The sequence below is a fragment of the Lepisma saccharinum genome, chromosome 18 (genome assembly GCF_977018435.1).
Source record: "Lepisma saccharinum chromosome 18, izLepSacc3.1, whole genome shotgun sequence".
Taxonomy (NCBI): domain Eukaryota; kingdom Metazoa; phylum Arthropoda; class Insecta; order Zygentoma; family Lepismatidae; genus Lepisma; species Lepisma saccharinum.
Window position 1 is genome coordinate 33636877 of NC_139246.1, and position 27566 is coordinate 33664442.

Sequence of the window (27566 nt, forward strand, 5' to 3'; positions counted from 1 at the left end):
GCAGCTGCTCTTGGGTTTGTCCAGCCTCTAATAAATGGGTACTTTGGGACAATGTGGTTGGTAAACCTGCAAGAGAATGGTGCTGATCACATCACCTCCAAAAATGGCAGAGATCGTGAATGCGTGTTCCCCTACCTCCACATTACCCTATCGCACTGTGCAGTGGGAACGCAGTACAGTATTATATAACAAATAACATTACTAACCGCTACACTCTATCCTATAGGACGCCAAAAAAATCTACCAAATACATACCTACTTTACATTGGGTACCAAACATTACATTGCATGTAAAATTGTTGGGACTAAGATCATGCTCAACCCAGCTTTCATGTCCAAGGACAGGGGGAGTGGCAGTGGATGGATAAATTTGCGTCTCGTTATTTTCTTCCTTTTTTTCGATTAATGGCACCAATTCAGTATTTTGGTCACGTAAAATGGCGACTGGTTTTTCATTACCTGTTTTTTCATACATATTTCGTTGATGTTGAAGAGTAGAGCAAGAATTTTTATATAATTGCTGTACTGCATATTTATTCTCTGTTCTCTGTAATAACGAAGTCGTAAACAAATACACGTGGCTTGTGAAAAATCCTATTGATTATTCCAATGACAGCTGCGCAGAAAACTTACGCCTAGGAATATCAAGGGTGTTTCACTAACTCTCGGCCCCTGATTCTAGCTTATAAAAATCAAACTATTGGTCATAATGTAATGAAATTTGCTACGGATATACCTTGGTGTATGAAGAAAATGGTGACATCATTGGAGATGGTGCCACAGTCTCTCTAGTCCTTGCATGGGCATGCATCAGTGCGATTCTGCCGTTAAGTGTCAACCGTACGGACGTGAGCTTTCAGTCCGAGTTCTTGGTCCTGCTGTTGTGACGCATCTGATAGTGGTTCGTGTTTGTTCGGGTTCGGTTGGAAGTTCGTGCTTACAATCAGTGGTTCGTGATTACAGTACAGCAACAAAGCAGTACAGTATGAGTCGGTACTCAGTGGAACAGCTTGTGTTTATCGTTTGCACGTTCTGGGAAAGGAATGGTCTATCGCAATAAGCCACAAACTATCATGCAACTGAAAGACAGCATTCAGCTGGAAATTGACGCTGTGATTCCTGATATGTTGGTGGCTACCTTCTATAACATGGAGTGGCGTGATGCTAATGGCGACCACTTCCAACACTCGCTGTGACGTCACCATGCTTCTCATACACCAAGGTATGTCCGTAGGAAATTTCACTACATTATTACCAATAGTTTCATTTTTATATGCGGAAATCGGGGCCCGAGAGCGAGTGAAACATCCTGTATTAGGAGCACCACAGCTCCAACCAATATATTCATAGTTATTGGCAAAATTACACCAGAACTACGGGTGTCGGGGGGGGGGGGGGAGGGCGGTGAACAGATTCGTCGACCCCACCTTGGAAACTAGGATCGTTCATTTCAAGTTACAAAAAGAGAATCTTGTAGTATTTATTTGTTATTAAATTAAATAAAGTTCAGTTAGTTATTATTCGAACATAATAACGAAGTAAAAATTAATTCTTGTTGTATGTACGAATTGCTTGTATTGTAAAATTATTTCTCTTGTAGTCTACGGTTATTACAAGCATAAAACAGTTTTTCATTGTGACGTTTCAGAACACAAGCTCCCTTCATCAGACATGTATTTTTAGTTTGTTTAAAGATACAGTTATAACAATGGTTTACATTTTTTAAACAAAAAATAATCAGTACAATGGATGTTGTCAATCTTACATTGTTGTAATATAGCAACTTAACTGTAAAAGCAAGCAGTCTGTTTTATTTTTATTTCAGATAAAAAGTTTTGATCACATTATTTTTTATTTAAAAATTATGAATCCCAAATTTCAGGCAATTCAAAATCATCATTGCTTTCACAGAGTTTATTGATGTTTTCCGTTACATTAAAATCACGTTAAATCTAAACACTCAGTGTAAAATACATATTGTACCATTTATAACAAAGAATAAATTGTTTGACAGTTTTCAGAATCCCCAAAATTAGTTTTGTGTGAGACGTCACCCAACATAAACACCATGGTTAAAATTTTCATCTATTGTTTTTTCTTGAACAAGGTATGTACGAGTTAAAAACAAAATGGAATAACTACACATATCAATGCAAAAACTGTATAAAACGTAACATTATAATACACTTGTGCTGGATATTCACACATTTGGTGGATCTAGTAGAAAAGCCTCCCCAAGGACATAATAATGATAATAATATATTCGAAATAAAATTACTTTTTTTAGTTTATAATAATTACTATTGTATAATAATCAGGAGATAATTAGAGCCCAGATTTGTATGTAATTACATATTCTATTCCTTTATAGATACATACCTTGAAAAGAAAAATGTCAATGAATTATACAGGGTGTCATTTTAATGGCGCCCACGGACCAGAGATTCGTATAGAGCACATCAAAACAAAAAACGTTTCTCAGTAACATTTATCTTGTTGGTGCGTCGAACGCTACAGCCGTTCAAAAAAGACCGTTTTGCCGCCTGGATGCTGGCAACCCAACACAACATTTAATCGTATCTGTGATGTCATTTCCTGCGGCGAAACAGCGCACGGCAGGATTGCAAAGAACACACAAATTTTATGAAAAATGACATGCTACCAACCAAATTATTAGCTGTAGGACGAAGCGAGAAACGCATCCAGAGGACCGAACATCATATCCTACCAGCCAGAAGATCAGCAGTCATCTCAGGGGAACGGGGAAGTGAACCAACGATATGAGAAATGGTAAAAAACGTATTGAAAATGAAGTGTCAATGTCGGATTTTGTCTCAGCCTACATGTCAACAACAATAAATTTTATTGGACTTGCAGCTTACATGTGGTTGTTTACGCCCAGCTACATGTCAAATTTTTGCAAATCTTGTTGCAAGGTTGATATCTACAGGTTTGTGTCCAGATGCCTTGTGGTACTTTTGTGCTGATACCGGAAGTATCCGAAGTTCACGTTGTTGCATTACGGCTAAAACACGGACAACCACAGTAACAACGTAATGATGAATCAGTAACGAATATACTGCCATGTTCACAGTTGCAAACTATTACATGTGTATCCAGTGCATACATAAACACAGTCGTCGGAGAGCTTGTATTACTACTACTTATATCCCTGTATTTTCAACCATTTTTGCCACTTGCCTCATAATGCCCTGAATATACATTATATTTTGTGTTGCTTACCTTTTGAATTTTGAGTTCTTTCATTTCTATTTTGTCATCTGTTCAGTGTGTCACAGACAACTAGTATCAGAAGGACGAAGTGGATAGACTAAATTGTAGATGCCAACTTGGTAACTATATTTGCAAATATTTGACATGTAAGCTGATACAAAATTCGATATGACCACTTCCACTTGAATTCTATTTTCTTTCTACCATTTTTCGTATCGTTTGTTTACTTCCTGTTAGGTTACAGAACGTGTTTTCTCGTTTTGTTTTGCGGTACATAATGTGGCTGATTTTATCTGTCATTTTTAACATAATATGTTGTTCCTGGCAACAATGTAACGCATCGCTTTACGACGGGATATGGCGTCAGAAATGCTATCAAATGTTGTGTTGGGTTGCCAGCATTCAGGCGGCAAAAAGGGCTTTTTTGAACGACTGTAGCTCCGGAACGACACTCCAACGAAAAAAATGTTACTGAGAAAATTTGTTTGCTTTTATGTTCTCTATACGTTTCCGTGGTCCGTGGGCGCCATTAAAATGACACCCTGTATAACTGACATGATTTTGCATAAGTTTTATGTTACATATCTTTACATATTTGTCAGGATATTACATATTTTACATATTTGCTAATTTACTTTACATAAAACAACATATTTCCGTATTTTTTCGTATCTTGATCCTTTTTCCTGTATTTTTGATTTCTGAAAGATGATGAAAATTTGTAGATCATGTGATGTCATATTTTCTAATCTATTAGATGCTTACGGTCACCTAAAATTGACTGGAAAGTCGAAAGACAGGATGAAGACAAAATAAATTAAGGGAACTGTTATATATCTAAAGATTCTGGAGTTTCTCCACCCCCACCCCCCCATCCCACCCTACCTTTTGGTTACATATTTTCGTTTTGCTTTTACTTCAGGAAAAACACCCAGAAACTTGGCAACGGTGGACAAGAAAGCTACTTTCCTGTACGTAGCGAGTTACACAATATGTTTCCTTGTACAAAAGTACCTATGGATTTTCATTCCATCGTTCTTTCTGTGGACGCTTTTTTTATGTACGTACACGTAGCTATGCTTTTTATGAGTTTACAAATTTGATACTAATTTCAATAACTTGTGTCATTAAAATTATGTTGAATATCTCGCAGAATATTTACATTTACCCAATGTAAAATCCATTTGGAAAGCCTTGGACGTCAGAGGGCTGCTGTATCACGGAATTTTGTTTATATATAAGTTCTCGCTTTTGAGATTGTCACTGGAATTTCCTCTGATTTTTTTTTTAAAAAATTGATTGATTGTGTTTCTAAGTCCACTTTTTGCACACTAAGGCTAATCGGGACTGAGCCTACGGTTTAAAGTGGGATCCGAACCACTATGTGCCTCCACCGGATATCGAACCTGTAACCCCTTGATTACATCGGGGATTTCCAGGAACCACACAATGTACACATACATACACACATATGCAGACACACAATATACTTATTGGGGATGTTTTTGGCCAGCTTTCCTAATTCGTCAAAATATAACATTGACTACTGAATAAAGAAATACTAACCCATAACAACAAAATTACAAAAATCGTGGGGACTCCATTGTAAAGAACATGATAATTATCGGGCTTTCTAATGTTATTGATATTTTTAAAGGTAGGCTGTAAAGAAATAAACATTTTGGTGCATAGACACAAGTGGAGGGGGACTATAAGACTCCATAGCATTCAAAGACTTGAATTTAGAAAAAATTATCGTGAGATGGAAACAGTGCTGCGAGAATGGACCGAGGCAGGAGGTGAGTGTCCAAAGGTCACTGTGACGATCTTCGTGCAAGCCATTGACCTTTACCGGACCTGTCCACCTTGCCCCAGGGGCGTTCAAAGGAGGACATTCGCCGAGTTCAACATCTATGGACGGAGCTTGAATCAGACGAAGAATATTCCCTACATTAAATAAAATAATAACCTATATATATAGAATTTTAAGAAAATTGTATAGCAACACATTGCACTTAAATTTCGAGTGTCGGATTTGTACACGATTGTGACAGTGGTGTGTCAAAGGAATTTTCTAACGAGAAATATTACACCTCTTTTTGCTAGACACTGCTACAAAATTGCAAGTAGGAGGTGATAGGGAAGGTAGTTTCTGTGATAAAAATATGCAAATACCAAGAGAGAGATGAGATATGAAAGGCAGGAAGGGAGAGATGGAAAGCTGAAAAGTAGAGAAAATATAGCTAAAAAGGTAGAAATTGGAGAAAGATAAATAGATAGAAAGAAGAGACGGAGATGGGGAGAGAATGATAGAGACGAGAGATGGGGAGAGAATGATAGAGACGAGATTAGGGAAGGAGAGAATGATAGAGACGAGATTAGGGAAGGAGAGAATGATAGAGACGAGATTAGGGAAGGAGAGAATGGTAGAGACGAGATTAGGGAAGGAGAGAAAGGCAGAGACGAGATTAGGGAAGGAGAGAAAGGCAGAGACGAGATTAGGGAAGGAGAGAAAGGCAGAGACGAGATTAGGGAAGGAGAGAAAGGCAGAGACGAGATTAGGGAAGGAGAGAAAGGCAGAGACGAGATTAGGGAAGGAGAGAAAGGCAGAGACGAGATTAGGGAAGGAGAGAAAGGCAGAGACGAGATTAGGGAAGGAGAGAATGATAGAGACGAGATTAGGGAAGGAGAGAATGATAGAGACGAGATTAGGGAAGGAGAGAGAGGCAGAGACGAGATTAGGGAAGGAGAGAGAGGCAGAGACGAGATTAGGGAAGGAGAGAGAGGCAGAGACGAGATTAGGGAAGGAGAGAGAGGCAGAGACGAGATTAGGGGAGGAGAGAGAGGCAGAGACGAGATTAGGGGAGGAGAGAGAGGCAGAGACGAGATTAGGGGAGGAGAGAGAGGCAGAGACGAGATTAGGGGAGGAGAGAGAGGCAGAGACGAGATAAGGAGAGGAGAGAGAGGCAGAGACGAGATAAGGGGAGGAGAGAGAGGCAGAGACGAGATTAGGGGAGGAGAGAGAGGCAGAGACGAGATTAGGGGAGGAGAGAGAGGCAGAGACGAGATTAGGGGAGGAGAGAGAGGCAGAGACGAGATTAGGGGAGGAGAGGAAGGCAGACGAGAGAAGGGGAGGAGAGAAAGGCAGAGTCGAGGGAAGAAGAGGAGAGAAAGGCAGAGACGAGAGCTGGAAGAAGAAAGACGGCCATGAGATTTGAAGAAGAGAAAGAGAGATGAAATATGAAAGGGAAGGGAGACAAAGATGAGGGATGGAAAGGGAAGGGAGACAGAGATGAGGAAAAAAAGAGGTAGGAGGCGGAATATAGAGGGAGGTAGATAATGAGTTGGAAAGGGGAGGGGAGGAAGCAACAAAGGGATTGAAGGAAATGAAGCACTCGCCACCGAAGCAGAGACCACGTAAAGATATGTATTCAACCCTTCAATCCACCCGAATGAAATTATATGGAAGAGCCATTTCGGGCCAGTTTGCAATTTTATCTGTGATTTTTTATGTGAAATAGAGTATTTGTTCGTCAATGAAATGTAAGGGCATGCTGATTTGCAACAGAGTAATAATTTCTTACTGCAGGAAGTTTTAACTTTACGTTATCTTTATTTCAGATGCTCCTGCAGTGGCATCTACTGCCCGCCGTGTCGCTACTGTTCCTTCCGCTGTGCGTGTCCCCTCAGAGGTTCCAGGTCCCCAGGGGCGAGCCCCTCCAGTCCCCCTGTCCCAGCATCTTCTCCTATGACGGAAAGAGGAGCGACGACCGGTGGTATGGGGTCATCCTGGTATCGGTGGCAGAGTCGCTGTCTGGATTGAGGCTGGACATCTACCTGGACAGGCCAGCGCAACTACTTGGTGTAAGAGTACTTATTTATTTATTATATTACTCTAATATATAGTAACTCTACATGTAAATTGTTAATGTCTGAAGTTAAGGGGAGGAGATACAGTTACGCAGCAATTGTGCGTTTATTTGAATATCGCCCGAATGGGCACTGCTACTAAAAAAAGAAAAACCCTGGGTGTATCCAAGAGCTCCATGTTGCAAGTGGAAGCGTTTTTTTATGTTGATTATTAAGCTGTTTAAGATATTTGAAAAATATGATGAATAATAATTTTCGGAATCGCATGTATTCCTTATGGGGAATCAATTTCAACATCAAGCTACGGCTAATCAAATGGAAGTTTCGACTTTTCCGCTGGTGAAATGCATCTTCGAACTACCCTCTTCCCGTTGACATATTTTTCTATTCCATCGGAAATTTTTATATTCCCAAGAGAACTAACCAAATCATACTCCCATATGATCAATGCTCTTCTCCTTGCCTCCTGGCAGTGTTGCCAAACCTCACGCGCTTAAAAGAACTAAATTTCACCTTAAATGGAGTTAAAACTGACTCATGACGCTAGATTTACGAAGGCTGGATAAAGTGCCTTCTAGGGTAATGTCAGTTGTCAAAGAAGTGAGGGCACTAAGTTGGCACACTGCCACGGACGGAAGTGCTTGGGAAGACTCCCGTGGAGTCCTTAAGCACCGTTAATACCTAAAGGAATATTTCCAACGCCTGGTAACAAAATAAGAGTTGAAATTGCAACACTTTATTTTTTCAGAGACAGTTCATGAAATGTCTCCTCGTCCAAACACATGCTGCAACTGTGAATATGTCAAAGTTCTCCTCCCTTCGTATATGGTACAAAGTGGTCAGGATAGACATGTCTTAAAGGCAGTGGTCGAAGTGAAAATCTCTGTATTCTATCCTGGGAGTCTGTGCAGCAAGACCGCGTATGACTGTTGAGAAGGGGAGAAAGTGAGTGGGCGAAGGGTAGCAGTACATGCTGCTGCAAACAGCTGGTACCTGCAGTCACTTCTTCCCAATCCACTCAAACCCGTTCCCTCTCAGGTGTTCATTGGTTGAGCAGTCTCGAGTCACTACTTGCGCAGAGACTTCTTTCCTTTCGCTTCCTCCATGGATTCCCCGGACAGAGTATAGATGGGAGTGTAGGGGATGCTTGCATAGTTCAACCAATGTTTTCAACATAATGACAATGAAGTAGTTGGGGGAATGCTTATGGAAATTACCTAACTGACGGGATACTTTTCTTAGATATTCTAAATTGAGGGGGGGGGGTGGCATTCCCTCATCTTCAGCACCGTTGGTGGTTTCAAATTACATTGGCTAGACAATCCTGATTAGTGGCGTTTGGGAGAGTTTTAATTAGGTGGGCTCGAGTGCGGACGACATACTTATAATTAATTATATGTAGGTTTTCCTTCAATGGATGTGGCTAATAACGTTCTATCTTGGTATCTTATTCCTACCTCTCTTTATTTGTTTTGTCTTCCTTCCTTTTTCCTCGATATTTCTTACACTATTTTTTTCATTCTACTTTTGTTCTTTCTTTTTATTCCTTCATCTGCCTTCCCGTAGCATTGTTGTAACGCGGATTCGATACTCGTTGGAGGCACATAGACGTTCGGATCCCACTTTAAACTCCGGGTGCAGCCCCTGACCGTAAAAATAAGTTAAATCAATCAATACTCAAGTTGCAATACTCACAGGTGTTTTAAGTTTAATTTAAAATGCTGAACGCTCTCATGGTCCACCCTTTAGTATGTTGTAACCTAAAAATGGACAAGTCTTCCCGATGGCGTAGTGGTAATGTCGTCGCCATGCAATCAAGAGGACCCGGGTAATCGGGTATCGAACCGCTATACCATCCTCTCCCTCAATTAAGAATATCTGAGGATAGTATCCCCTCAACTAGGGTAATTTCTTGTAAGCATTCTCCCAACAACTTCATTGAAACCTTTGTTCAACCATGCAAGCATCTCCTTCTTCCCATCTACAGAGTATTGATTGCAAGAGCATAGAGGTTCGGATCCCAGTTTTAACTGTACGTCCAGTCCCGGTTACCCTCTCTGCTCATAAAGTGGACGTAAAACTCACTCTTTCCTTCTATCGTCTTCACAGTTTTTCTTTCTTTCATTCTCCCCTTCTCTCTCTTCTTTTCTCTTCTTTCCATATTTGTATTTCTTCGTTTCTTTCTCATTCTTTCTGTTTCTATGAGTTTCTCTCTTTATCCCTACCCCCTCCCTCTCTCTGCGTGTGCATGTCTTGATTTTTTCTGTACTATGGAAGATCCTGAACAATTCCCATGAGCCAATATAGGTTGACCTTGACCAAAAGATGAGTTAGGACCAGTGTTGCCACAATATGAGGGCACAATTTCCCTTTCCAAGTGATAAAATCTCAGTTTTTGGACCAATTTTCCCCTTCACCTAAAGATATCATGTAATAATGATAATAATAATAGCAATAATAAATAATAGTAGTAGCATCAGAAGTAGCTGTAATTATTATTATTATTAGGGGTGGTGGTGGTAGTGGTGTTAGTAGTAGTAATAGTATTTCCCTTGGTTCATATTAGTAGCTATGAAAAAAATCACATAAATGTCAAGTTCATCGCTCCCTGGCCAGATGTCCTAGGTTCGAATCCTGCACAGGAATCCACTTAATCGTTAATCCTCAACGTTATTATGCATAAAAGCAACGTACAATAAACGTATCAGAAATATAAATAGACGTGGACTTATATTCAAAGGAGCAGAGATAAGAAGGGACAGAAAAAATAAATAAAATGTGGATGGAAAATTGACATGAACTGTAATAATGTGGAGTTAGATGTCTTCAAATTTCCCTCAAATTGTGGCATTTTTCATCGAAATTCCCTTTTTGCTAAAAATTGGGTGAGAATTTTCCTCCAAAAGGGAAATTTCCCTTCATGTGACAACACTGGTTAGGACTTTTCACTGTGATGTCCCTGTTCCCCATTAATTTCAGTTGCGAAAATTATTGTATCCTAATAAAAAAAACAACAACAGAACTAACATTTGGGAATAGCCACAGTAATAAAGAATATTTTTGGGTTTTTCCAGAACTGGGAAGGTGAAGTGAAGAGCAAGGACAATGTCCACTTCACTATTTGGAATCCCAACAAGAAGCTGTATCCTGGACCACCAATCTCTGTCAGGATATTTGTGAAGTTCGAGGAGACAGGGGCGGTTCCTTACGTGCAGAGCATTCGACTCAATGGGAGAGAGATTTGTCCAGAACCTGGTAAGTTTATAGTTAGAAGCACACATGATATTATAGGTCGTATGTAATTGCATATAGTGTTTCATATTTTTTTATTTCTTCACTATTTCAAGTGAATAATTGTATGTCGGTAACAAGGAACAGTGTGCTTCTCACCAGGACCACTGGTTTCTTACCAATGGGCTATTATTAGCTATAATTATTTACACAGGGCCAATTTTTGGCGCTTAATTCACTGCTACGAAACATCCTTGACCCATAATTTCTAAACACATACTCTGTCTCGGGAACCTCTGGAGCCAGCGAAGAAAAAGCAAGTCTTCGTAAGGCCCGCTTTAGACGGAAACATTTTTCCTTAACATTTATGCCATGTCCAAAATGCTACCGTGTAAAGTGAAAAATCTTATGGCATTTCAGATGACATGGCATTTATCAAGGATAAAACCCGTCCTATTTTCGTAGCATTTTTCGTAATGCAGCCAATCAGAAGCGACCTCTACGTCACGAGTGCAGTTGTAATGGCGGCCGCGTAAGATGTAAACAATGTATCACTTTACATTTTTAAAAGAAGATAACTATAGACTGTGTTAAAAATGTAAGCATAAACATTGGTGAGATCTTACCCGGTCCCTCCGGAACTTCCGGTTTAGGCCAGTCCCCGTTGTTGCCAGTGCAGATTCACCGGCATACGAAGTAAGAAATGAACGCTTGTTTTCAACTTTTCATCAGTTGTGCGACGATAGTCAAGAAAGGTATTTGTTAAAGTTCTACTATGAAGGAGTGGACGTCTAGAAAACGTCGGATGATCAACTGCTTGTAATAAAATGCAAGTCGTAAAAGTCCTTTCCGGGTACCAATCCTTTCTCGTTCTGCTTGTATCAACAGGTTTCGTCTCTCTACGTCCTTCGGAAACCTACGAAGTGATACTTGATTCAATAAATTTGTTCCCGATCGAACTGTGCAACCATATGCTACACAGCTGACACCTTATTTCCATGTAAAAGAATCTCCACTTTGCCCTTTCATATGAAAGTCCATAGCATCGTAAGCGTAACCGGATGTTCGAGGGGGACCAGACGAGTGCGCATGCTCCGCAGTAGCTCCGCCTTTAAAACCGTCTATTCAATCGAGAGGAATAACGTTTCGTATAAAAACTTCTAGGTACAAAACAATTGCGCTGCTTAAATACATACTTTACAACGTTTACTGTACACGTATGGAAGAATATTTTAGTTGTTTCAAATGTAAACACAGTGCACTCAGCATAGATGGTGTAACTCAACGTGCCTTTCATGCTGTATATGTTATACATTGTAATCGCAAAAGATAGCCGAAAGTTACATGAAATGTTTGCGTGTTTATGCTAGCAAAAATGCTAACGGAAATGCTTTCGTCTAAAGCCGGCGTAAGTAGCGGCTCGAGACAGCTCGACCAATGAACACATGAGAAAGAACGGGATTGCGTGGAGGGTGGAAAGCGACTTCTGCTACCAGCAGTTCGAGTCTGCCTAATCACTTTCATCCCTTCCCTACCGGGCCTTGCTCCACCAATTTCCGGTATAGAGTATAGAAGAAAGTTGAATGCAGCCAAAATCCACTGCTACAAAACATAATTTGATTCAGAATTCCTAAAACAAAAGATAATGTCAAATGCATCAAAAGATGGTAAAATATAGAACTGACTACCAAGAAAGCCATATTCCCGTTACGAAAATATTAACACGCCACTGGTCCACAAGAACATTCTGAAAAAAACTCTTGTCTGCTCTCATCCACCTGAGCTTTGACTTGCCGGCAGGAGACCACAAAACCATAAATTCCTGTAAACAGACACGAAGCACCAAAGTTTCCCATCGACCACATATTAAACGCAGATTCTCGGACCGTACCATCAAGGTCATTATCACGAAAGAGCAGAAGACAACCAAGTGGAAAGGACCTTGGCGTGCGATGCTCTTCTGTTTTCAAGGTCTTCCTCTTTCTACAAATTATCAACATTCTATGTTTTTTCCTCCTGTAATGTTTCAGCTCGTGGAAACAGCTGTTGCCAAAGGAGGTAGTTATATGCAGTGCACTTGATTATGCTGTATGAAAGGATCAAAAACACCGGTTACCGATGTCATCATTGGCGTCCGGAAAGGGGGGGGGGGCTACAGCCCCTCTTGGAAAGTGGATGTTACCAGGCACGTATCCAGGAATTCCTTTCGGGGGGGGCTCAATGACATTTTTTTAAGGGATGTAAGAACCTCACAATTGTATGTTCAAGACCAGTGGTGGCAATTGGCTTCCAAAACGGGGGAGGGGGGGGGGGTGCGGAGGGCGTTGCAAGCAAAGTTTACTTTCTCTTGGTAAACAAGGCTTAACATTAAGAGGCCATAATGTTGAGGCAAGAAAATAAAAAATGGGGAGCAACTATCCCTTAAATCGTCGCCACTGTAAGGCTGTCATTTTAATCAGAACGTGAAATCGGAACATTTTTTACCACTAGACTCCTCTGTTTCCATGCATTAACATTGTGTGCCGGAACCATCTCAGTACGTGTGTTTGTCCATTTCTTCTCATCAGGCATAAAACGTCTATGGTGTCTTTGAGTGTTTTTACGTAGGTGTTACACATGCATGGGATGGACAATCCACTCGAGAACGCGAGATTCAAATTGTGGGCTGCGAACTGGACGCAGAACAGTACTAAAGTGTCTTGTCCTCCCATGTTTGCAGCTCTTATAAAAGCCGAAACACATCAAATTGTTCAGATTCAGGCCTTAGCACTCACAAGTGTTCAAAAATGCCTGTCACTTCTTCTGCTGTCTTGTCATATATAGGCACGAAACAAAGGAAGTCTTCTCGAATACATGTGGATCACGAAACAATTAATGCACAGTGAAAACCCTTCCGTTCCCAACACATCTAATGTTTCGTCTCCCAGTATGATCAAATGCTTACTCATTTATCTCCAGCGACGTGCCCAAGGGAGGTTTGGTGAGGTCATAACCCCATTTGACTCAGTATTCCTTTTTTTTTTTAAAAAAAAAGAAGAGGAACGTCAAAGACAGGAAAAAAATGGCAAAATCAGGACTGACAACCAAAAATAGTATGCGTAACCCCTCTCCCTTCCGAAAATCCTGGGCACGCCTCTCTTTATCTCGGACACATTTTTTTAAAATGAACTCACCAGAAGTTTTTATCATCGTATTGGAGATTGAAGTAAGATGCGTTCTTCCTGCAGGTTTGGGTATGATCCTTTAGGGTGCTGTCGTCTGCCTGCGTTCACCCTAACCTTAACAAGGCCATAATTTTCCATCCTTGTGACTTGGATTTTCAAGACTTAGGAAGGTTTCAGACCGAAGGGACACGCGATACATGTCGATTGGAATGGGCCAATCAACAGCAACGTTTCACACCGTAGCGACACAAAAGGCCGCACAAACCTAATCTTCAGGCGACATGGCGTGAAATCTCCCATATTAGGGCCCAGTCATTGTCACCTCGAAGTAGTAGCTCTTGTTGACCACAGAAAAAAATTATCCTCAACCGGTGGGAATGCTCCTCAGTTTTCTTCTCTCTCCTATATTTTCTGTGCTTGTTCATTATACAGGCAACACCTTACGATTTAATATACACAGGACATGTACAATGTAGACATTTTAACGAAAAATCGGTTGAAGTCAAGGATGACTAGGTGGCTCAGTTGGTAGAGCCCTGATTTGGGTCCTGGTAGAGCCTGCAATTTCCACCTAAAATGTCTACATATGCAACATCTTGCTTTCTCTTCTCGACATTCATAAAATTTTCGGCTGTCTCTTTATGGTAGTTAAGTGTTTGAACGTGTTTCGAAATACTGATGAAATATTCACTTTAGAGAGAGAGAGAGAGAGGGAGGGAGAGAGCGAGAGAGAGAGACCTTGATCTCTTCGGCCCTCGAACCGAACTAGCACTACACTGAGGCCCCGGAAGTTCTGCTGTCGTCAATGTCTTCATTTTCGAATCACTATATCTTATAAAGCAACCAGAGGACGCTGACTGATCACTAATCGACTGTATGAATTGTCACACTTACCTCTGAAATCTCATTAACCAATTCTTTGTACAGATCAACCGAAAAATTGAATCCGCGTATTTATATCCTCATTATATTCTAGAACGTTCCGCAGATAAAACAATTCGTTAATATCGCCAGTAGTTGACTCCTTCTCTCATTCAAGAACGTACCCTCTCCCGCTTTCCAGAGATTAGAAATTACAACGATCGCCCTTACGTGTGGCGCTACCTTTGTTGTACAGCTTCCAAATGCTGACAAGTTTCTACATAGTGCTCAAGTGCGCTGCGACAACACCGAAAGCGCAAGAAAAGTTTACGTGCAATATTATCAACAACAGGGTTGTAGAACATTCTCCGTCTTGCCTCGATAATTGTCTATCTCCTTAAATCATCGTCACATTATTCAAAAAGTCAAAAACCTAATTTTATCTAGTGTAAAATAAAAAATTTCCTTGGGGGGGGGGCTCGAGCCACCTCAACCATACCTTGGATAGGTGTTATTAACAATAACAGGATTATAGAACATTCTCCGTCTTGTCTCGATAATTATTTCTCCCAAATTATTATCACATTATTCAAGAAGCCAAAATCCTAATTTTATCTAGTGTAAACAGAAAAAAATTCTGAAGGGGGGGGGGCTCGAGCCTCCTGATTCCCACCTTGGATGCGTGCTATTGACAATAATAAGGTTATAGAACACTCTCCGTCTTGTTTCGATAATTATTTCTCTCAGATTTATAAATTTATTATCTTCATATTATTCAAGATGTCAAAAATCGAATTTTATCTAGTGTAAATTGAAAAATTTCCTGAGGGGGGGGGGCTCGATCCACCTCATCTCCACCTTGGATACGTGCTATTAACAATAACAGCGATATAAAACATGCTTTATCTTGCCTCGATAATTATTTCTCTCCTTACATAATTTTCACATTATTCAAGAAGCCAAAAATCTAATTTTATCTAATGTAAACTGAAAAATTTTCTGGGGAGAGGGTCGAGCCCCCTGTGCCCCATCTTGGATACGTGCTATCATCAATAACAGGGTTACGGAACATTCTCTGTCTTGCCTCGATAATTATTTCTCTCCTTAAATTATTGTCACATTATTTTATTTCACATCACAAGAAACAAAAAAACTCATTTTATCTAGTGTAAACCTAAAACTTCCGGGGGGCTCGAGCCCCCTAAGCCCCCCTCTGGATACGTGCCTGGATGTTACCATAAACTTATATATTACACACATATATTTTATTTCAGTCACAGTAATTTAATTTATGTTAATTATTGGAAGAGTGTTCCAGGAACATGATAACTTCAATCTGAAATAGTGTTTTTAAGGGGGCAACACTAGTATGGGGGGGAAATATGCCTCGTTTGTCCCCCTCCCTGAAAAAAAAATACTTTGCTTGCCCCTCCCTTGGAAAAATTCATGCGGACGTCCATGGATATCATCCAAAACTTTAAACACTAGACACAGTGGCGTGCGTATGAATTTCGGAAAGGGGGTTTGGGGCAGTGCTATATTTAACCATATTTTGATAAACTTCCATTTTTTTGTAAAGAAAGTCTGATCCAAAACAGGGTACGCGAAAGGGGAGGTTTGTGGTCAGACATTCCTAAAAAAATAAATTCAAACTCTGAAGAAATTACTTGAGTTTTAAGTCCACTTTATGCACAGATAAGCTAATCGAGACTGGATATACAGTTTAAAGTGCGATCCAGTGGCGTAGCAGCAGCCCCGGCAACCACCGCGGTGCAGGGGAGGTCGAGGTGCAAGGGCACCATAATGCTCTCTCTCCATGCTCCTTCAATTTTGAATAATCACAGATTTTTTTCACATAGCCTATAACACAATCGAGTTAGGAAACAGATGTGGGTCATCAACGAGATAATTCAAATCCTTTGACGTGAGCTTTGAATGGAAAAACCCGCTTTATTTTCCTTTAACTGTTGGTGAGCTCAGAATATGTATTACAAGATCAACAGAGTTTGCTGTCTTATACAAGTCAACGGACACTACAAATAACTTCACAACTCGGTGTTCATTATTATTATTTTTCTAATTGTGGATGTGATCGAATGGGTGCCAGTAGAATATCATAAGATGATGTCTGTAACAGTGAGCAGGGGCGTTCTAGCTAGCCATAGGGGTCCGGGCAACTTTACATGTGAGTCCCATCAGCAATGCCGAACTAACTTAGTTGCAGATGGTCGTCAACAAGAAAAAGGAACCCTCATACTTTTATACACTGTTTGTGTTAAAATTATGGAGTGTAAATTGTTTACAGTTATCAATCCAGTTGCTCAGCCAGTCTCTTTCTTACTGCCACACAATATAAGTTGATCCTTTCTTAATAACAATAACACTTAAGGAGGAAACCCATTATGAACTATCGGTACAGCACAGCTTGCCATGGTTGACCACATCACAGACTGGCATTGGTGATTTAAAGGAAATCATATGGGAAGTAATTCTTTAAAAAAGCTCAACTGGTTCAGTACACTTCAATTCAAATCACACATGAGCATAACAACCGGAATGCCTACACGAGAATTAAAAATGCTCGTGAGCCTTCGTGGAGTGGTTATCACATGCACTGTCCAGAAGTCCCAGGTTGGAATCCTGGTCTGGGCATAGATGTTCTTTGTGAGTGTCCCTTCATCAGTTTCACCATATAATCACTCACCCTCATCACGATTAGCAAAAAGTGGCAGAAAGGAGAAAGTAAAATGAACCAAACCAATTAATCGAACCATGGTGCTGATTCGTTTTTACTGTAAACACACTTGTGCTGTTTTGTGAGAACATGAGCAGAAAAACTCGGAAGAAACTTTTCATGGAATTACCCATTCCTCTATGACACCTATATGTGAAACTTGATCCCTTATATTAAAAGAGGAACATAAATTAATATTTGGACCTAAAAGGGATGAGGAGACTGGTGAGTGGAGAAGGTTACATAATTTTGAACTGCATAATATTCATTCATGTCCAGATAATATTCGAATCATTCAATCAAAGAGATTTTGGTGGGCAGGCCATGAGGCACGAATGGGAGAGGAACGAAGAGTTTACATGATTTTTGTTGGAAAACCTGATGGTAAGAGACCCGTAGGAAGGCCAAGACGAAGATGAAGGGATAACGTTCAGATGGACATAAAGGAAATCTGTAAGGATGGAAAAGATAGGGACAGATGGAAGGCTTGTGTTGCTGCATGATGATGATGCATGTGAATGATGGGGGATACCACCGAATAGGGGTATTCGCCACCTTGTAATCAAGGGATCCCAGGTTTGATACCTGGTGGAGGCACATAGTGGTTCGGATCCCACTTTAAACTGTAGGTCCAGTTCCGATTAGCCTTACTGTGCATAAAGTGGACTTAAAATACCAGTTCACAATCTATGCAAACCAGTGTCATAATAGTTCAAGTAACCTTTTGATAAGGATAAGTAAGATTTTCAATCTTCAGGCATTGATAAAAGTGCTAAGTTTCTGCAATGTTATTTTTGTTCTTAATTTTATAAACTTTGTGCTTAATGTTATTGTTAGTGTAACCTTTTTATAGTGATACTCAATATTTAAAAAAAAATGTAATTGTATTTTCATTTCAGTTTCATTGCAGAACAGACCAAGTACAAGCACTTCCTTCAACAGACCTGTGAATTCAGAATCTGGTCATTATACAACTCCAAGACCTCTTTATTCTGGAGCAGGACCGGAATTCGAATCATCGAGACCAAATTATCCAGAATCAAAGCCTGACCATGTTTCCTCAGGGCCACATCACCACCATCCGGAATTTGAACCTGAGTACTCATCTTCTAGGCCAGTTTATCCACAAGAGAATTCAGAGTATGAAACACCAAGGCCAATCTACATACAACCTGGAATAGAGCATACTACATCCAGGCCAATATACACTCAAAACAGACCAGAGTACACCACATCGAAAACCAGGTATACAGAATATACACCAGACTACACCACATCAAGAACAAAGTACACTGAACAAAGACCAGAGTACACAACTTCAAGAACAAGGTACACTGAACAAAGACCAGAGTACACAACTTCAAGAACAAGGTACACTGAACAAAGACCAGAGTATACAACTTCAAGAACAAAGTACACTGAACAAAGACCAGAGTACACAACTTCAAGAACAAAGTACACTGAACAAAGACCAGAGTACACAACTTCAAGAACAAAGTACACAGAACAAAGACCAGACTATACTACCTCACGAACAAAGTATACTGAACAAAGACCAGAATACACGACATCATCAAGAACAAGGCATACGACACCAAGACCAGAATACACCACATCTAGAACAAGACCTACCACTTACAAACCGCACACATCATCGTCAAGACCAATTTATCCTGATTACGAGTCTGAGTATACAACAAGGAAAACGACAAGACAACCTGATGAATATACACCACGTCAGACTACTTCCAGGTTACCTGATTATTTTACCAGAAGTACTTCAAGGAGGACAAGCACAACAACATACAGACCACACACAAGGGATACTGAATTTACAACAAGGAGAACTCCTTCACCAACAAGACCAACAAGATCTCCAACCCGAAATCCAGAGGAATATTTATCGCCAACGTACGAAGGTATGTCTAAAATTTCTCTTTTCATTACTTGTTAGATGCATAAGTTCAACTAGCTTCTTGTAGTGTTAAATATGCATAGATACTCTCCCACGTAACGGAATGTTTATTTTGAGTGAGTATTTCATGTTTGTTTCTCGGTGGGAACCTGAAATTTTTGTCAATGGAAGGAAAATTGGGAGTACTTGAAAAGGAAAATATTTATTTCCATTCATTATATCATAAGGTTGTACAGGGTGGGCACAAAGTCCCTCGGCCCCCCACTAATATATGATATGGTATGACATATACCAATCCAGTATTTCACAGATCATATGCCTACATCTTAACTGTCCAAGGGGTCCGCATGAACCCCATCATTTTCGTAACAGAATTATTCGTCGCCATGTCCTGTGCGACATCTTCCTCAATATTGCTGGAGTAACATGTGTGAACGCTCTCCGCACAGCATCTTTCAATTCTTCAACCATATCATAAGGCTCCTTTGCAACAATATCCTTGATAAAACCCCATAGTCATTGTCACACGTTGTGAGGTCAAGGATGCGTGGTGACCCACGACCAATCCAACGTTGTGGAAAGACTTCATTGAGGTACTCGCGAACTCCAATGGCAAAATGAGCGGGTGCACCATCTTGCTGCAACCAGCAAGTCTGCCTAACCCCCATGTCTATCAAGAAGGGTACAAACCAATTACAGAGCATGTGCAGATATTCATGCTGATTCACAATATGGTCCATGAAACAAAGAAGCATAAAGACGTTTACTGTCCACGACCGACCGTCCATATCATGACATGAGGAGTGTTGTTCTCCAGTTCTTCATAAAAATAAGGGTTTTCCTTTGACCAGAACACAACGTTTCGTGCCCGGAAGCTCCGATAAATGGCACACTCATCACTAAAGATTACTCTCCCCCGTTTTGGTATCGTGTCAAATGCCTGAAACAGTGCAGCACATGCATCCTTCCTGCGCATCAAGTCATTGCCCGATAACTCATTAACACTATCGGTCGATATGGTTGTACCTTTAAATCCAACTTCATGTGCTTACGCATTGTGGACCGGGGTATGCCCAGTTCCACGGATCTCTTCCGCGCCGACTTTATTGGGGATCTTACCACGGATTCAGCTACCTCTCTGCACTGTTCCTGTCTGGTGGACGGTCTGCCACTTCGTGGTTTGTCCTTCACGCTACTGGTGCTAAAAATCTTCTTTTCCCATTGCAGCAATGTCAATTTGGGAGGAGGAGATCGTCCAAACTGTTGTTGAAAGTCTGTTCGCACATTCTCCAATGTTCGTCCAGTTTGTTCCCTTTCATGAACCCAACAGCTGGCAATCCGGTGTCGTTCAATAGTGTAGTCACTTGTGTCAACCATGATTTACACCTGCAACATGCAATATATACATGCATTAGAAACAAATAATAATTTAGCAATTGCAGTCACAATATGGAGGGGGGGTCACGGGACTTTGTGCCTACCCTGTATAAAAGTACAGGTGAAATAGAACAGCTATATAATTTTTAGTAGTACATATGTATATTCTATAAAGATAACATATCAATGTATACAAAAGTACTATGATGTCAAACAGATCAAATAGGAATATAACAATTTTCAATAGCACATGTATGCCATATAAATTGCGAGAGGACCCAAGCTTACAAAGTGAGGTAAAGGTAGAAATGTGACTTGACATTGATGGGTTGGCCGCCATGATCAGTATTAGTGTTAAAAAAAAAAAGAAGCAGTTCCACTACATGTCAGTTGTCTATTGTGACACAAATTACATTGATACAGAGTTAATCACAAGAGCTCCTTACAACCTTTCGAACTGAAGTGACATGGCAAGCTGCACATATCTCTTGATTGTCAATTGTACTATGACATTTTCTGAATATGTGCATCATGACACCTTTGTCTGATGTTGGCGTATACACAGTGAATATTTGCTTCTAGACTGTATTGTTTGTCATGTGTCACTTCAGTGAATCCTTGCTGTCACCTGTCACTTGACACTTCAGACTGAAATCTCCTTTGGAGAGCAGATCCTTTGTGTTTTCTGTTCACCATTTGAAGCATGTGTTGTCTTCCACGCTCCTGCCAGCAGAAGGAATCACTCGTATGATAACCAGCAAAGTCTGCCAGCCGACAACAGCATGCTAATTGGTGGGAACTCTTTCAGGTTAAACCTCTGGCCTATAGATGAGCCATGAAGCAGTTAAAACCACTCTCATTATATATGTCATATTACCAAATTGAAGAATTATATTTGAAATTATGAAATTATGAACTTTGGGTACATGTTTCATTTACTTTTCTTTCAGGTTGTGGCCGAATACCAGTTGATGCAACTCCTCTCATAACTCATGGCCAGAAAACAGCACGTGGTCAATGGCCATGGCATGTTGCTCTCTATCAGTCTAAGGGACCTAACCTAACCTACATCTGTGGAGGCTCTCTTGTTAGTCAGAAATCTGTTATTACAGGTAAGCAGAAAATAGTACAAATACAGAGATTTCCAAAATGATTGTCAGGGTTGATGAAGTTATTACTATGTTATTCAAGGAACTAACATTGGCACTGATATCTATTGAGAAACTGAACAAGTTTTTGTGTGCCTCTTGTTCTTAATGTGTAGTTACGTAAATGGCTGCCAAGAGGCAGTTTTCACAAAATGGTGGCTAATGGTAGTGATAAGGTATTTTGCATCCTGGAATTTTGCAAAACTAAGTTCTGTACAGTGATTCAGTAATATGTTCGTCCAAACTATCATAAGGAAGTAACTCTTCAGACAACTTTATACAATTGTACATTCAATTCCATGAATCAAGGTGTTTGTACAAGGAGAAAAGCAGTGGTCAATCGTAACTTTAGAGGATAATATGGAATGGATATGAGATTGGTATGTGCAGAGCCTGAAATCTGTTCCCACAGTTTCGAGGCAAGTGCGTGTCCCTCAAACAGCATGGCATTTTTAAGGAAACTGCTTTACTACAAACCATACCCAATAACCTTGCTTCAGGCTCTTAAACTCAATGCTCATCATTTACAGCATTTGTTCTGCATGGACATCGAGGAACTGATTAGTGAGAGTGATATATCTTTGTTGCAGGTGCGTGCCCAGGATTTTCGTAAGGGGGAGGGGTATGAATCCAACACATTTTCCAGTTCACAGGTCAAATTTCTTGTAATAAATTTGATAATTAATATACTTTGGTTTTACCCCAATGAACGCAATCAATGTATTTGCTATGGATGCTTCATGTTTTTATTTTTTAAGTCACACTTGTGATAAGAAGAAAAGCATCATATAAAAGCACCTGCTTGAATATTTTCAAATATTAATATTTTATATTTAATTGCTCAAATATAATTTTTAAACAAAAGATATGTACACTCAACATTGTAACAACATTAAATAGATTAAGACTACTTGATGTCTTAAAAACAGTAATAAATAAGGTACCACAGTTCAACAATTTAAATTCTGAAATTTAGGCATCCAGGTTTCTGTGCGAGTTCTAATATGTTGTCACAAGTAACTTTTATATCCTGGTGAATGTTCAGAGCAGCTAACCCATTTAATCTTTCTTCGCAAATGGTATTTCGAAGATAGGTCTTGAACCGCCTCAAAGTTGAGAATGATTTCTCATTTGATGTTGTTGTTACCGGGATTGTACATAATATGCGCAAAAGTGCGTTTACCCAGGAAAATATTACTTCACTGCGCATATCAATTGCTTCAAGAGCATTTACTGGATGTGTTTGCATTGCTGCAAGATGACGATACCACAGTTTCATTTCAGTGGGAGCATCGTCACCTTGTAATCAAGGTGTCCCTGGTTCAATACCCGGTGGAGGCTCATAGTAGTTCGGATCTCACTTTAAACTTTAGGTCCAGTCCCGATTAGCCTTACTGTGCATAAAGTGGACTTAAAACATCAATTCAATCAACATTGTACTTGTTGTGGAGATGATTTTGCTAAATATTGTGTACATTTTTGGCATTGTATTATTATATTATTGGTCAAAACATTTGTTTGACAGTCGCCAAACAAATATGAACCCTTTCAGTAATTAACAATTTCTACTACAGTGTCATTAATGTGTCATATTCATTTTCATATTAGGTCTATGGATAGGAATTTTGTATGTTGTTAACGTTATGGAACTGCGAAACCAACTGTTGAAGGGCCACTCCCCCTCCCCCCTCTGAAGCCCAGCACCGCACCGCAGGATCTGTCACTGAGCCACAAAATCTTGCCAGACAGTGCTCGAAATGGAAATTCCTAGCCGAAAAGGGAGGGGATATTTGATCGATTTTGGAGATACGAGGGGGTACATCCTTGTATGGATCAACATGGAGACAATACAGTAGGTGGAGGATGCTCAATATGCAAATTATTCTAATTGGGGGTATGCTTTGTGAAACTTTCTTAACTGGAGACAGCATCCCCTACTTCGACCACTGATGCCAGAAAAGGTGCTTTCAGAAAATGAATTTATTACTGCACACACATATTACTTATTGTATTTGTTGCGTTTGTACAAGAGAAATATTCAGAAGATTGTAAGGAATATTTACAGTTCATAGGATGCCTAGTCTATCCCATGTCGTAATACAAATGTTATCCCTTTCCTACAAAATAATAAAACTGTCCACGGCAACTGTGATTTTATAATGTGGTTGCATACATATACGAGATAGCACCAAGCTTTCTGGGACCTTGGATAATACGTGAACCACAGGCTTCCCCGTGGCTTTAACTAGCGACACTAGTGCCACTGCTCCAACGCCAGGCTTTCAAATGCCTTGAGGAATCAATAGGATAGGTAATATCATTTTCCGAGGATTCGTGAACAAAACAAAAAGTAAATTGTTTTAAAGCCCATTTTATATTCCGATACGTTAATCGGGACTGGACTTAAAGTTTAAATCGGGATACGTACCACTGTGCAATGCACCTTCACAGGGGATCAAACCCAGGACCTCTTTGATTACACCACCATCGGTGAGACCCCTGAAATCATTGAGGAAACTTGTTCATCTTCATGTTCTCTCGCCTTGTGAAAGTTCATTGGTGATATAGGGTGACATCCTACACACGTCTTCCAGACATACACACGCGAGCACCCCCATCCCCTGTGCACACACGTTTGTATGCTTACAGCACATGCTGTGCCCTCCCAGAAAAACAATTCTAAATCCGCCTATGGATATATCTGCCATCAAATAATGAACGTCACTTACCTCGACAGTTCCTTGACAATTCTGCAACAAAGTTTCCAATATCTTCTGTTATGCCTTCTTGTTGAATATCAGAGTCTGAAAGTTCGCATGTTTCACTCTCACAATTCGGATGGAATTCCTCTGAACTTAAATCGACCTTTTCTGAGGTTCTATTTGTGGAAGGTGAAGCTTCAACTTCCATTTTTTGTTTCTTTTGGAAATAATCTAATAATGTATTTCTCCTCTTTTCTCTATCCATCTTTAGTTCCATGTGAAAAATCTGTTACACACGCAGAAACATAACACACAACACTGCCACTTCGACTTGCTACCTTGCAGACTGCAACTCGCTACAACCCCAGTGAACACCAGGACTTGGGACAAAGATACGGGGCGAGTGTTTGTGGTTTGGAATGTCTGAACCATGCATTCAGCTTGGTCCAGCTCAAATTACTTCACTAGTGTTGACAGCAACCAGTAGTGTCAGTGTCAGTAGTGTTGGCAACTGCTAAATTATTTACGCAGAAATTCAAGTGAGATCTTTCACAAATTTTACAAGAAAATTCAATAAACTGAAGGCTGGAAATTGGTTGAGAAAAAAATATCTAATTTCTAAAGAGCACAAGAGTAAATCGTATAATATTTTGTTTATGAAACTAACTGGGCCAGTTGGGCTATATAAAGCATCCCTCACCCCCTCCCTTCCTCCCGGCATGCTATTGTACAAAACTTCACTTGCCTCCTTCGTAAAACCATGCTTCGCTACTGCCTGCAACAATTATTATTATTATTATAATTATTGATATTTTGAAATAAATATGCATCCATGTGCGAGATAAGATTTTGACTTACTTTGCCTACTAATTGTAGTGATTCAAATCTCACAGAACTTTGCTCTGCTGACATAAATGGTATAAGAAGGGAAAAGAAAGAAAAGGGAAGTTAGCAGCACTGTCATAACAGGAAAGGGAGGGTCATTCTCCTAAGAGGGTCATCGTGGGTGAAAGAAAGGGGAGGAGGGATTCCTTCAGTTCGCATTCCAGGGGATACAGCTCTTTTCTTGACCATACTGAGAAGGAAATTCTCCTTCCTTTTCGGTGACTAAGGAATGAATGAATGCCTGTGCATTAGGGTTATGACAAAAACATTTTTTGCAATTTTTTTTATCTCCTGTGGTCGCAAATGATGAGCTTTTGTGACCTGATTACTAAAAAATAATTATTACAGGTGGCTCTAAAAAAAAATTCCCGCACCAACCCGTTTCAATTTCAGTGTGTGTCACAAGAACAGTATGTACGGTACTGTAGCCTGTAGCTACTAAAAAAGTAGATCTTTATAATATCGCTCACGATAAAATGACTAATAAGATGTGTTTATATTTTTAGTAAAACATTATTTAAAATTATACTTGTATTTGTATATGTATGTAGTTACAGATTATGCTAATTATAAAGTGTGTGTGACTGTTGGTGGTTTCAAACAGCGAGGATTCTTCGGAAAGAGCATCACAATAAATTTAAATTTTTTATAACCCTACATTATCAATAACAACTATTTTTGGGGCTCTTTCGAAAAATACCACAAACAACATTTGAAAAGGGTATTGTTAATGTAATAATTAGTAAATTAATGTAGTAATTATTAAATGATTATTTATTAAGTGACAAATTGTGTATATTTTCTCTATTTTCAGGTTTCGTAGTTCAATATTAGTATTATAATGGCATATTATAAATCAAGTGAAGCGATTAAGAAAAATGCGGAATCGTGGACGCAGAATGTAGCTATTGATGCAACAATAAGACGAGATGTACCTATAATTGAAACACTTAGTTCTTTTACTCGCTATCATACACTTCTGGAAACAGAGAAAGATAAGAAAGAAAGAATGGCTGTGATAACTGGTGAGCTCACTGTTCTCTGGGAAAAATTTAGCTTTCCAATTTTATAAAAACAAGCAATTATGTCAAAAGTAGTCAAATTGATTGAAGAGAACGATAAAAATAGAAAGAGGAAAAAGGATTCACTTCAAGTTGAAATAGAAAATATATTTGACATAACGTAAACAGATTGACATTGGTGTGCCAAGAAGATAAAGAACTATACAAGTTACAAGTTAAATCACAAGGTAAAATTGGATATGTAACAAGCACAGTTGCTCCACAATCGTCCATCCATCCCTCTAAGCGAGTGCGAAAATCGGCTTCACAATCTGAAACAAACGCTGTCTTTGCCACTGATGTAAACGACGCATCATCAGCAGAAGTAAGTAGTGATGAATTTTTTCTGACACAGCATATGTATCAGAAGAAAATGAAAATGACAAAAGAAAACGAGTCGTGCGTTTTTCAACATCACATGCAACTTAGTTGGTGAAAAAAAATATTTCAATTAATAAAGCTGCTGTAGTGTGCTCCAGTCTAGCCGAAGATGGAATCAGTGTTCCAACACCATCACAGTCAGGTGTTTGGCAAGCTGTTATAAGAAGTGGCAAAGATGCGAAGCGTAAAATAAAATCTATTTTGCAAGAAGAGAAACATTTCTGCCTTCATTTCGACGGTAAGCGAATTGCAAATCACAAGTATCAAGTGGTAATCTTGAAGAGTTCATTTAGAGAATTGAAATTAGGTATAGTAAAATGTGAAAGCAGGTCATCGCAGGATATTTTTAATGCACTGCAAAGTTTGCTGAATTAATTTGATGCATGGAAGAACTTCAAAATGATCGTATGTGACACAACAGCAGTAAATACTGGACGAGTAAATGGAATTGTTCAAAAATTAAAAAGTGAAATCATCACAAGAGGATTTGATCAGCCACAGTACATTGGCTGCCAGCACCATATTATTGATAGAATCGTAAAGCATGTGTTAGACTTCTTTAATCCGATTTCTTCTACCAAACCAACTCTGAACTATGAATTCGTGGACGAAGTGATAAAACAATACGATGTCTTGCAGCAGTCCTACAAGCCAGAAAGTTAAATGATAACTGTTCAAAATCCAGTTTGGCGAGATGATTTTTAGATTTCTGTATGAGTTATGTAGAGCATTCCGTTTCCTTAAAGAAACTGGTGCAATCCCAGCAATTAAATGGAGAACATTACCGTCTCTTCACAATGCCAGATGGAATTCGCGTGCTATATATGCTCTTATTTCGTACTTCTTCATTCCTAAATGGAGAATATCACTGCAAATACCGTGCTCTTTCATCTCAAATACATGGCAGGAAGCCTGGTTTTCTAACCAAATGTTCAACGCAGAGATTCACCAGAAACTGATGGATGGAATTTCCGAATAAAATTGCTCTGCAGCCATGAAGTGT

At 39.7% G+C, this 27566-nt stretch overlaps 1 protein-coding gene across 1 annotated transcript in view; it reads left to right on the forward strand.

Moving 5' to 3' along the window:
- Window positions 1-27566, forward strand: part of LOC146002499 (uncharacterized) — a 78844-nt gene that overhangs the window by 30652 nt on the left and 20626 nt on the right. Inside the window, exons 2-5 of the mRNA XM_083140382.1 lie at window positions 6856-7098; window positions 10179-10359; window positions 17994-19013; window positions 21337-21498. Coding sequence (XP_082996508.1) covers window positions 6856-7098; window positions 10179-10359; window positions 17994-19013; window positions 21337-21498 — 1606 coding nt within the window. The remainder of the gene's footprint in view (window positions 1-6855; window positions 7099-10178; window positions 10360-17993; window positions 19014-21336; window positions 21499-27566) is intronic.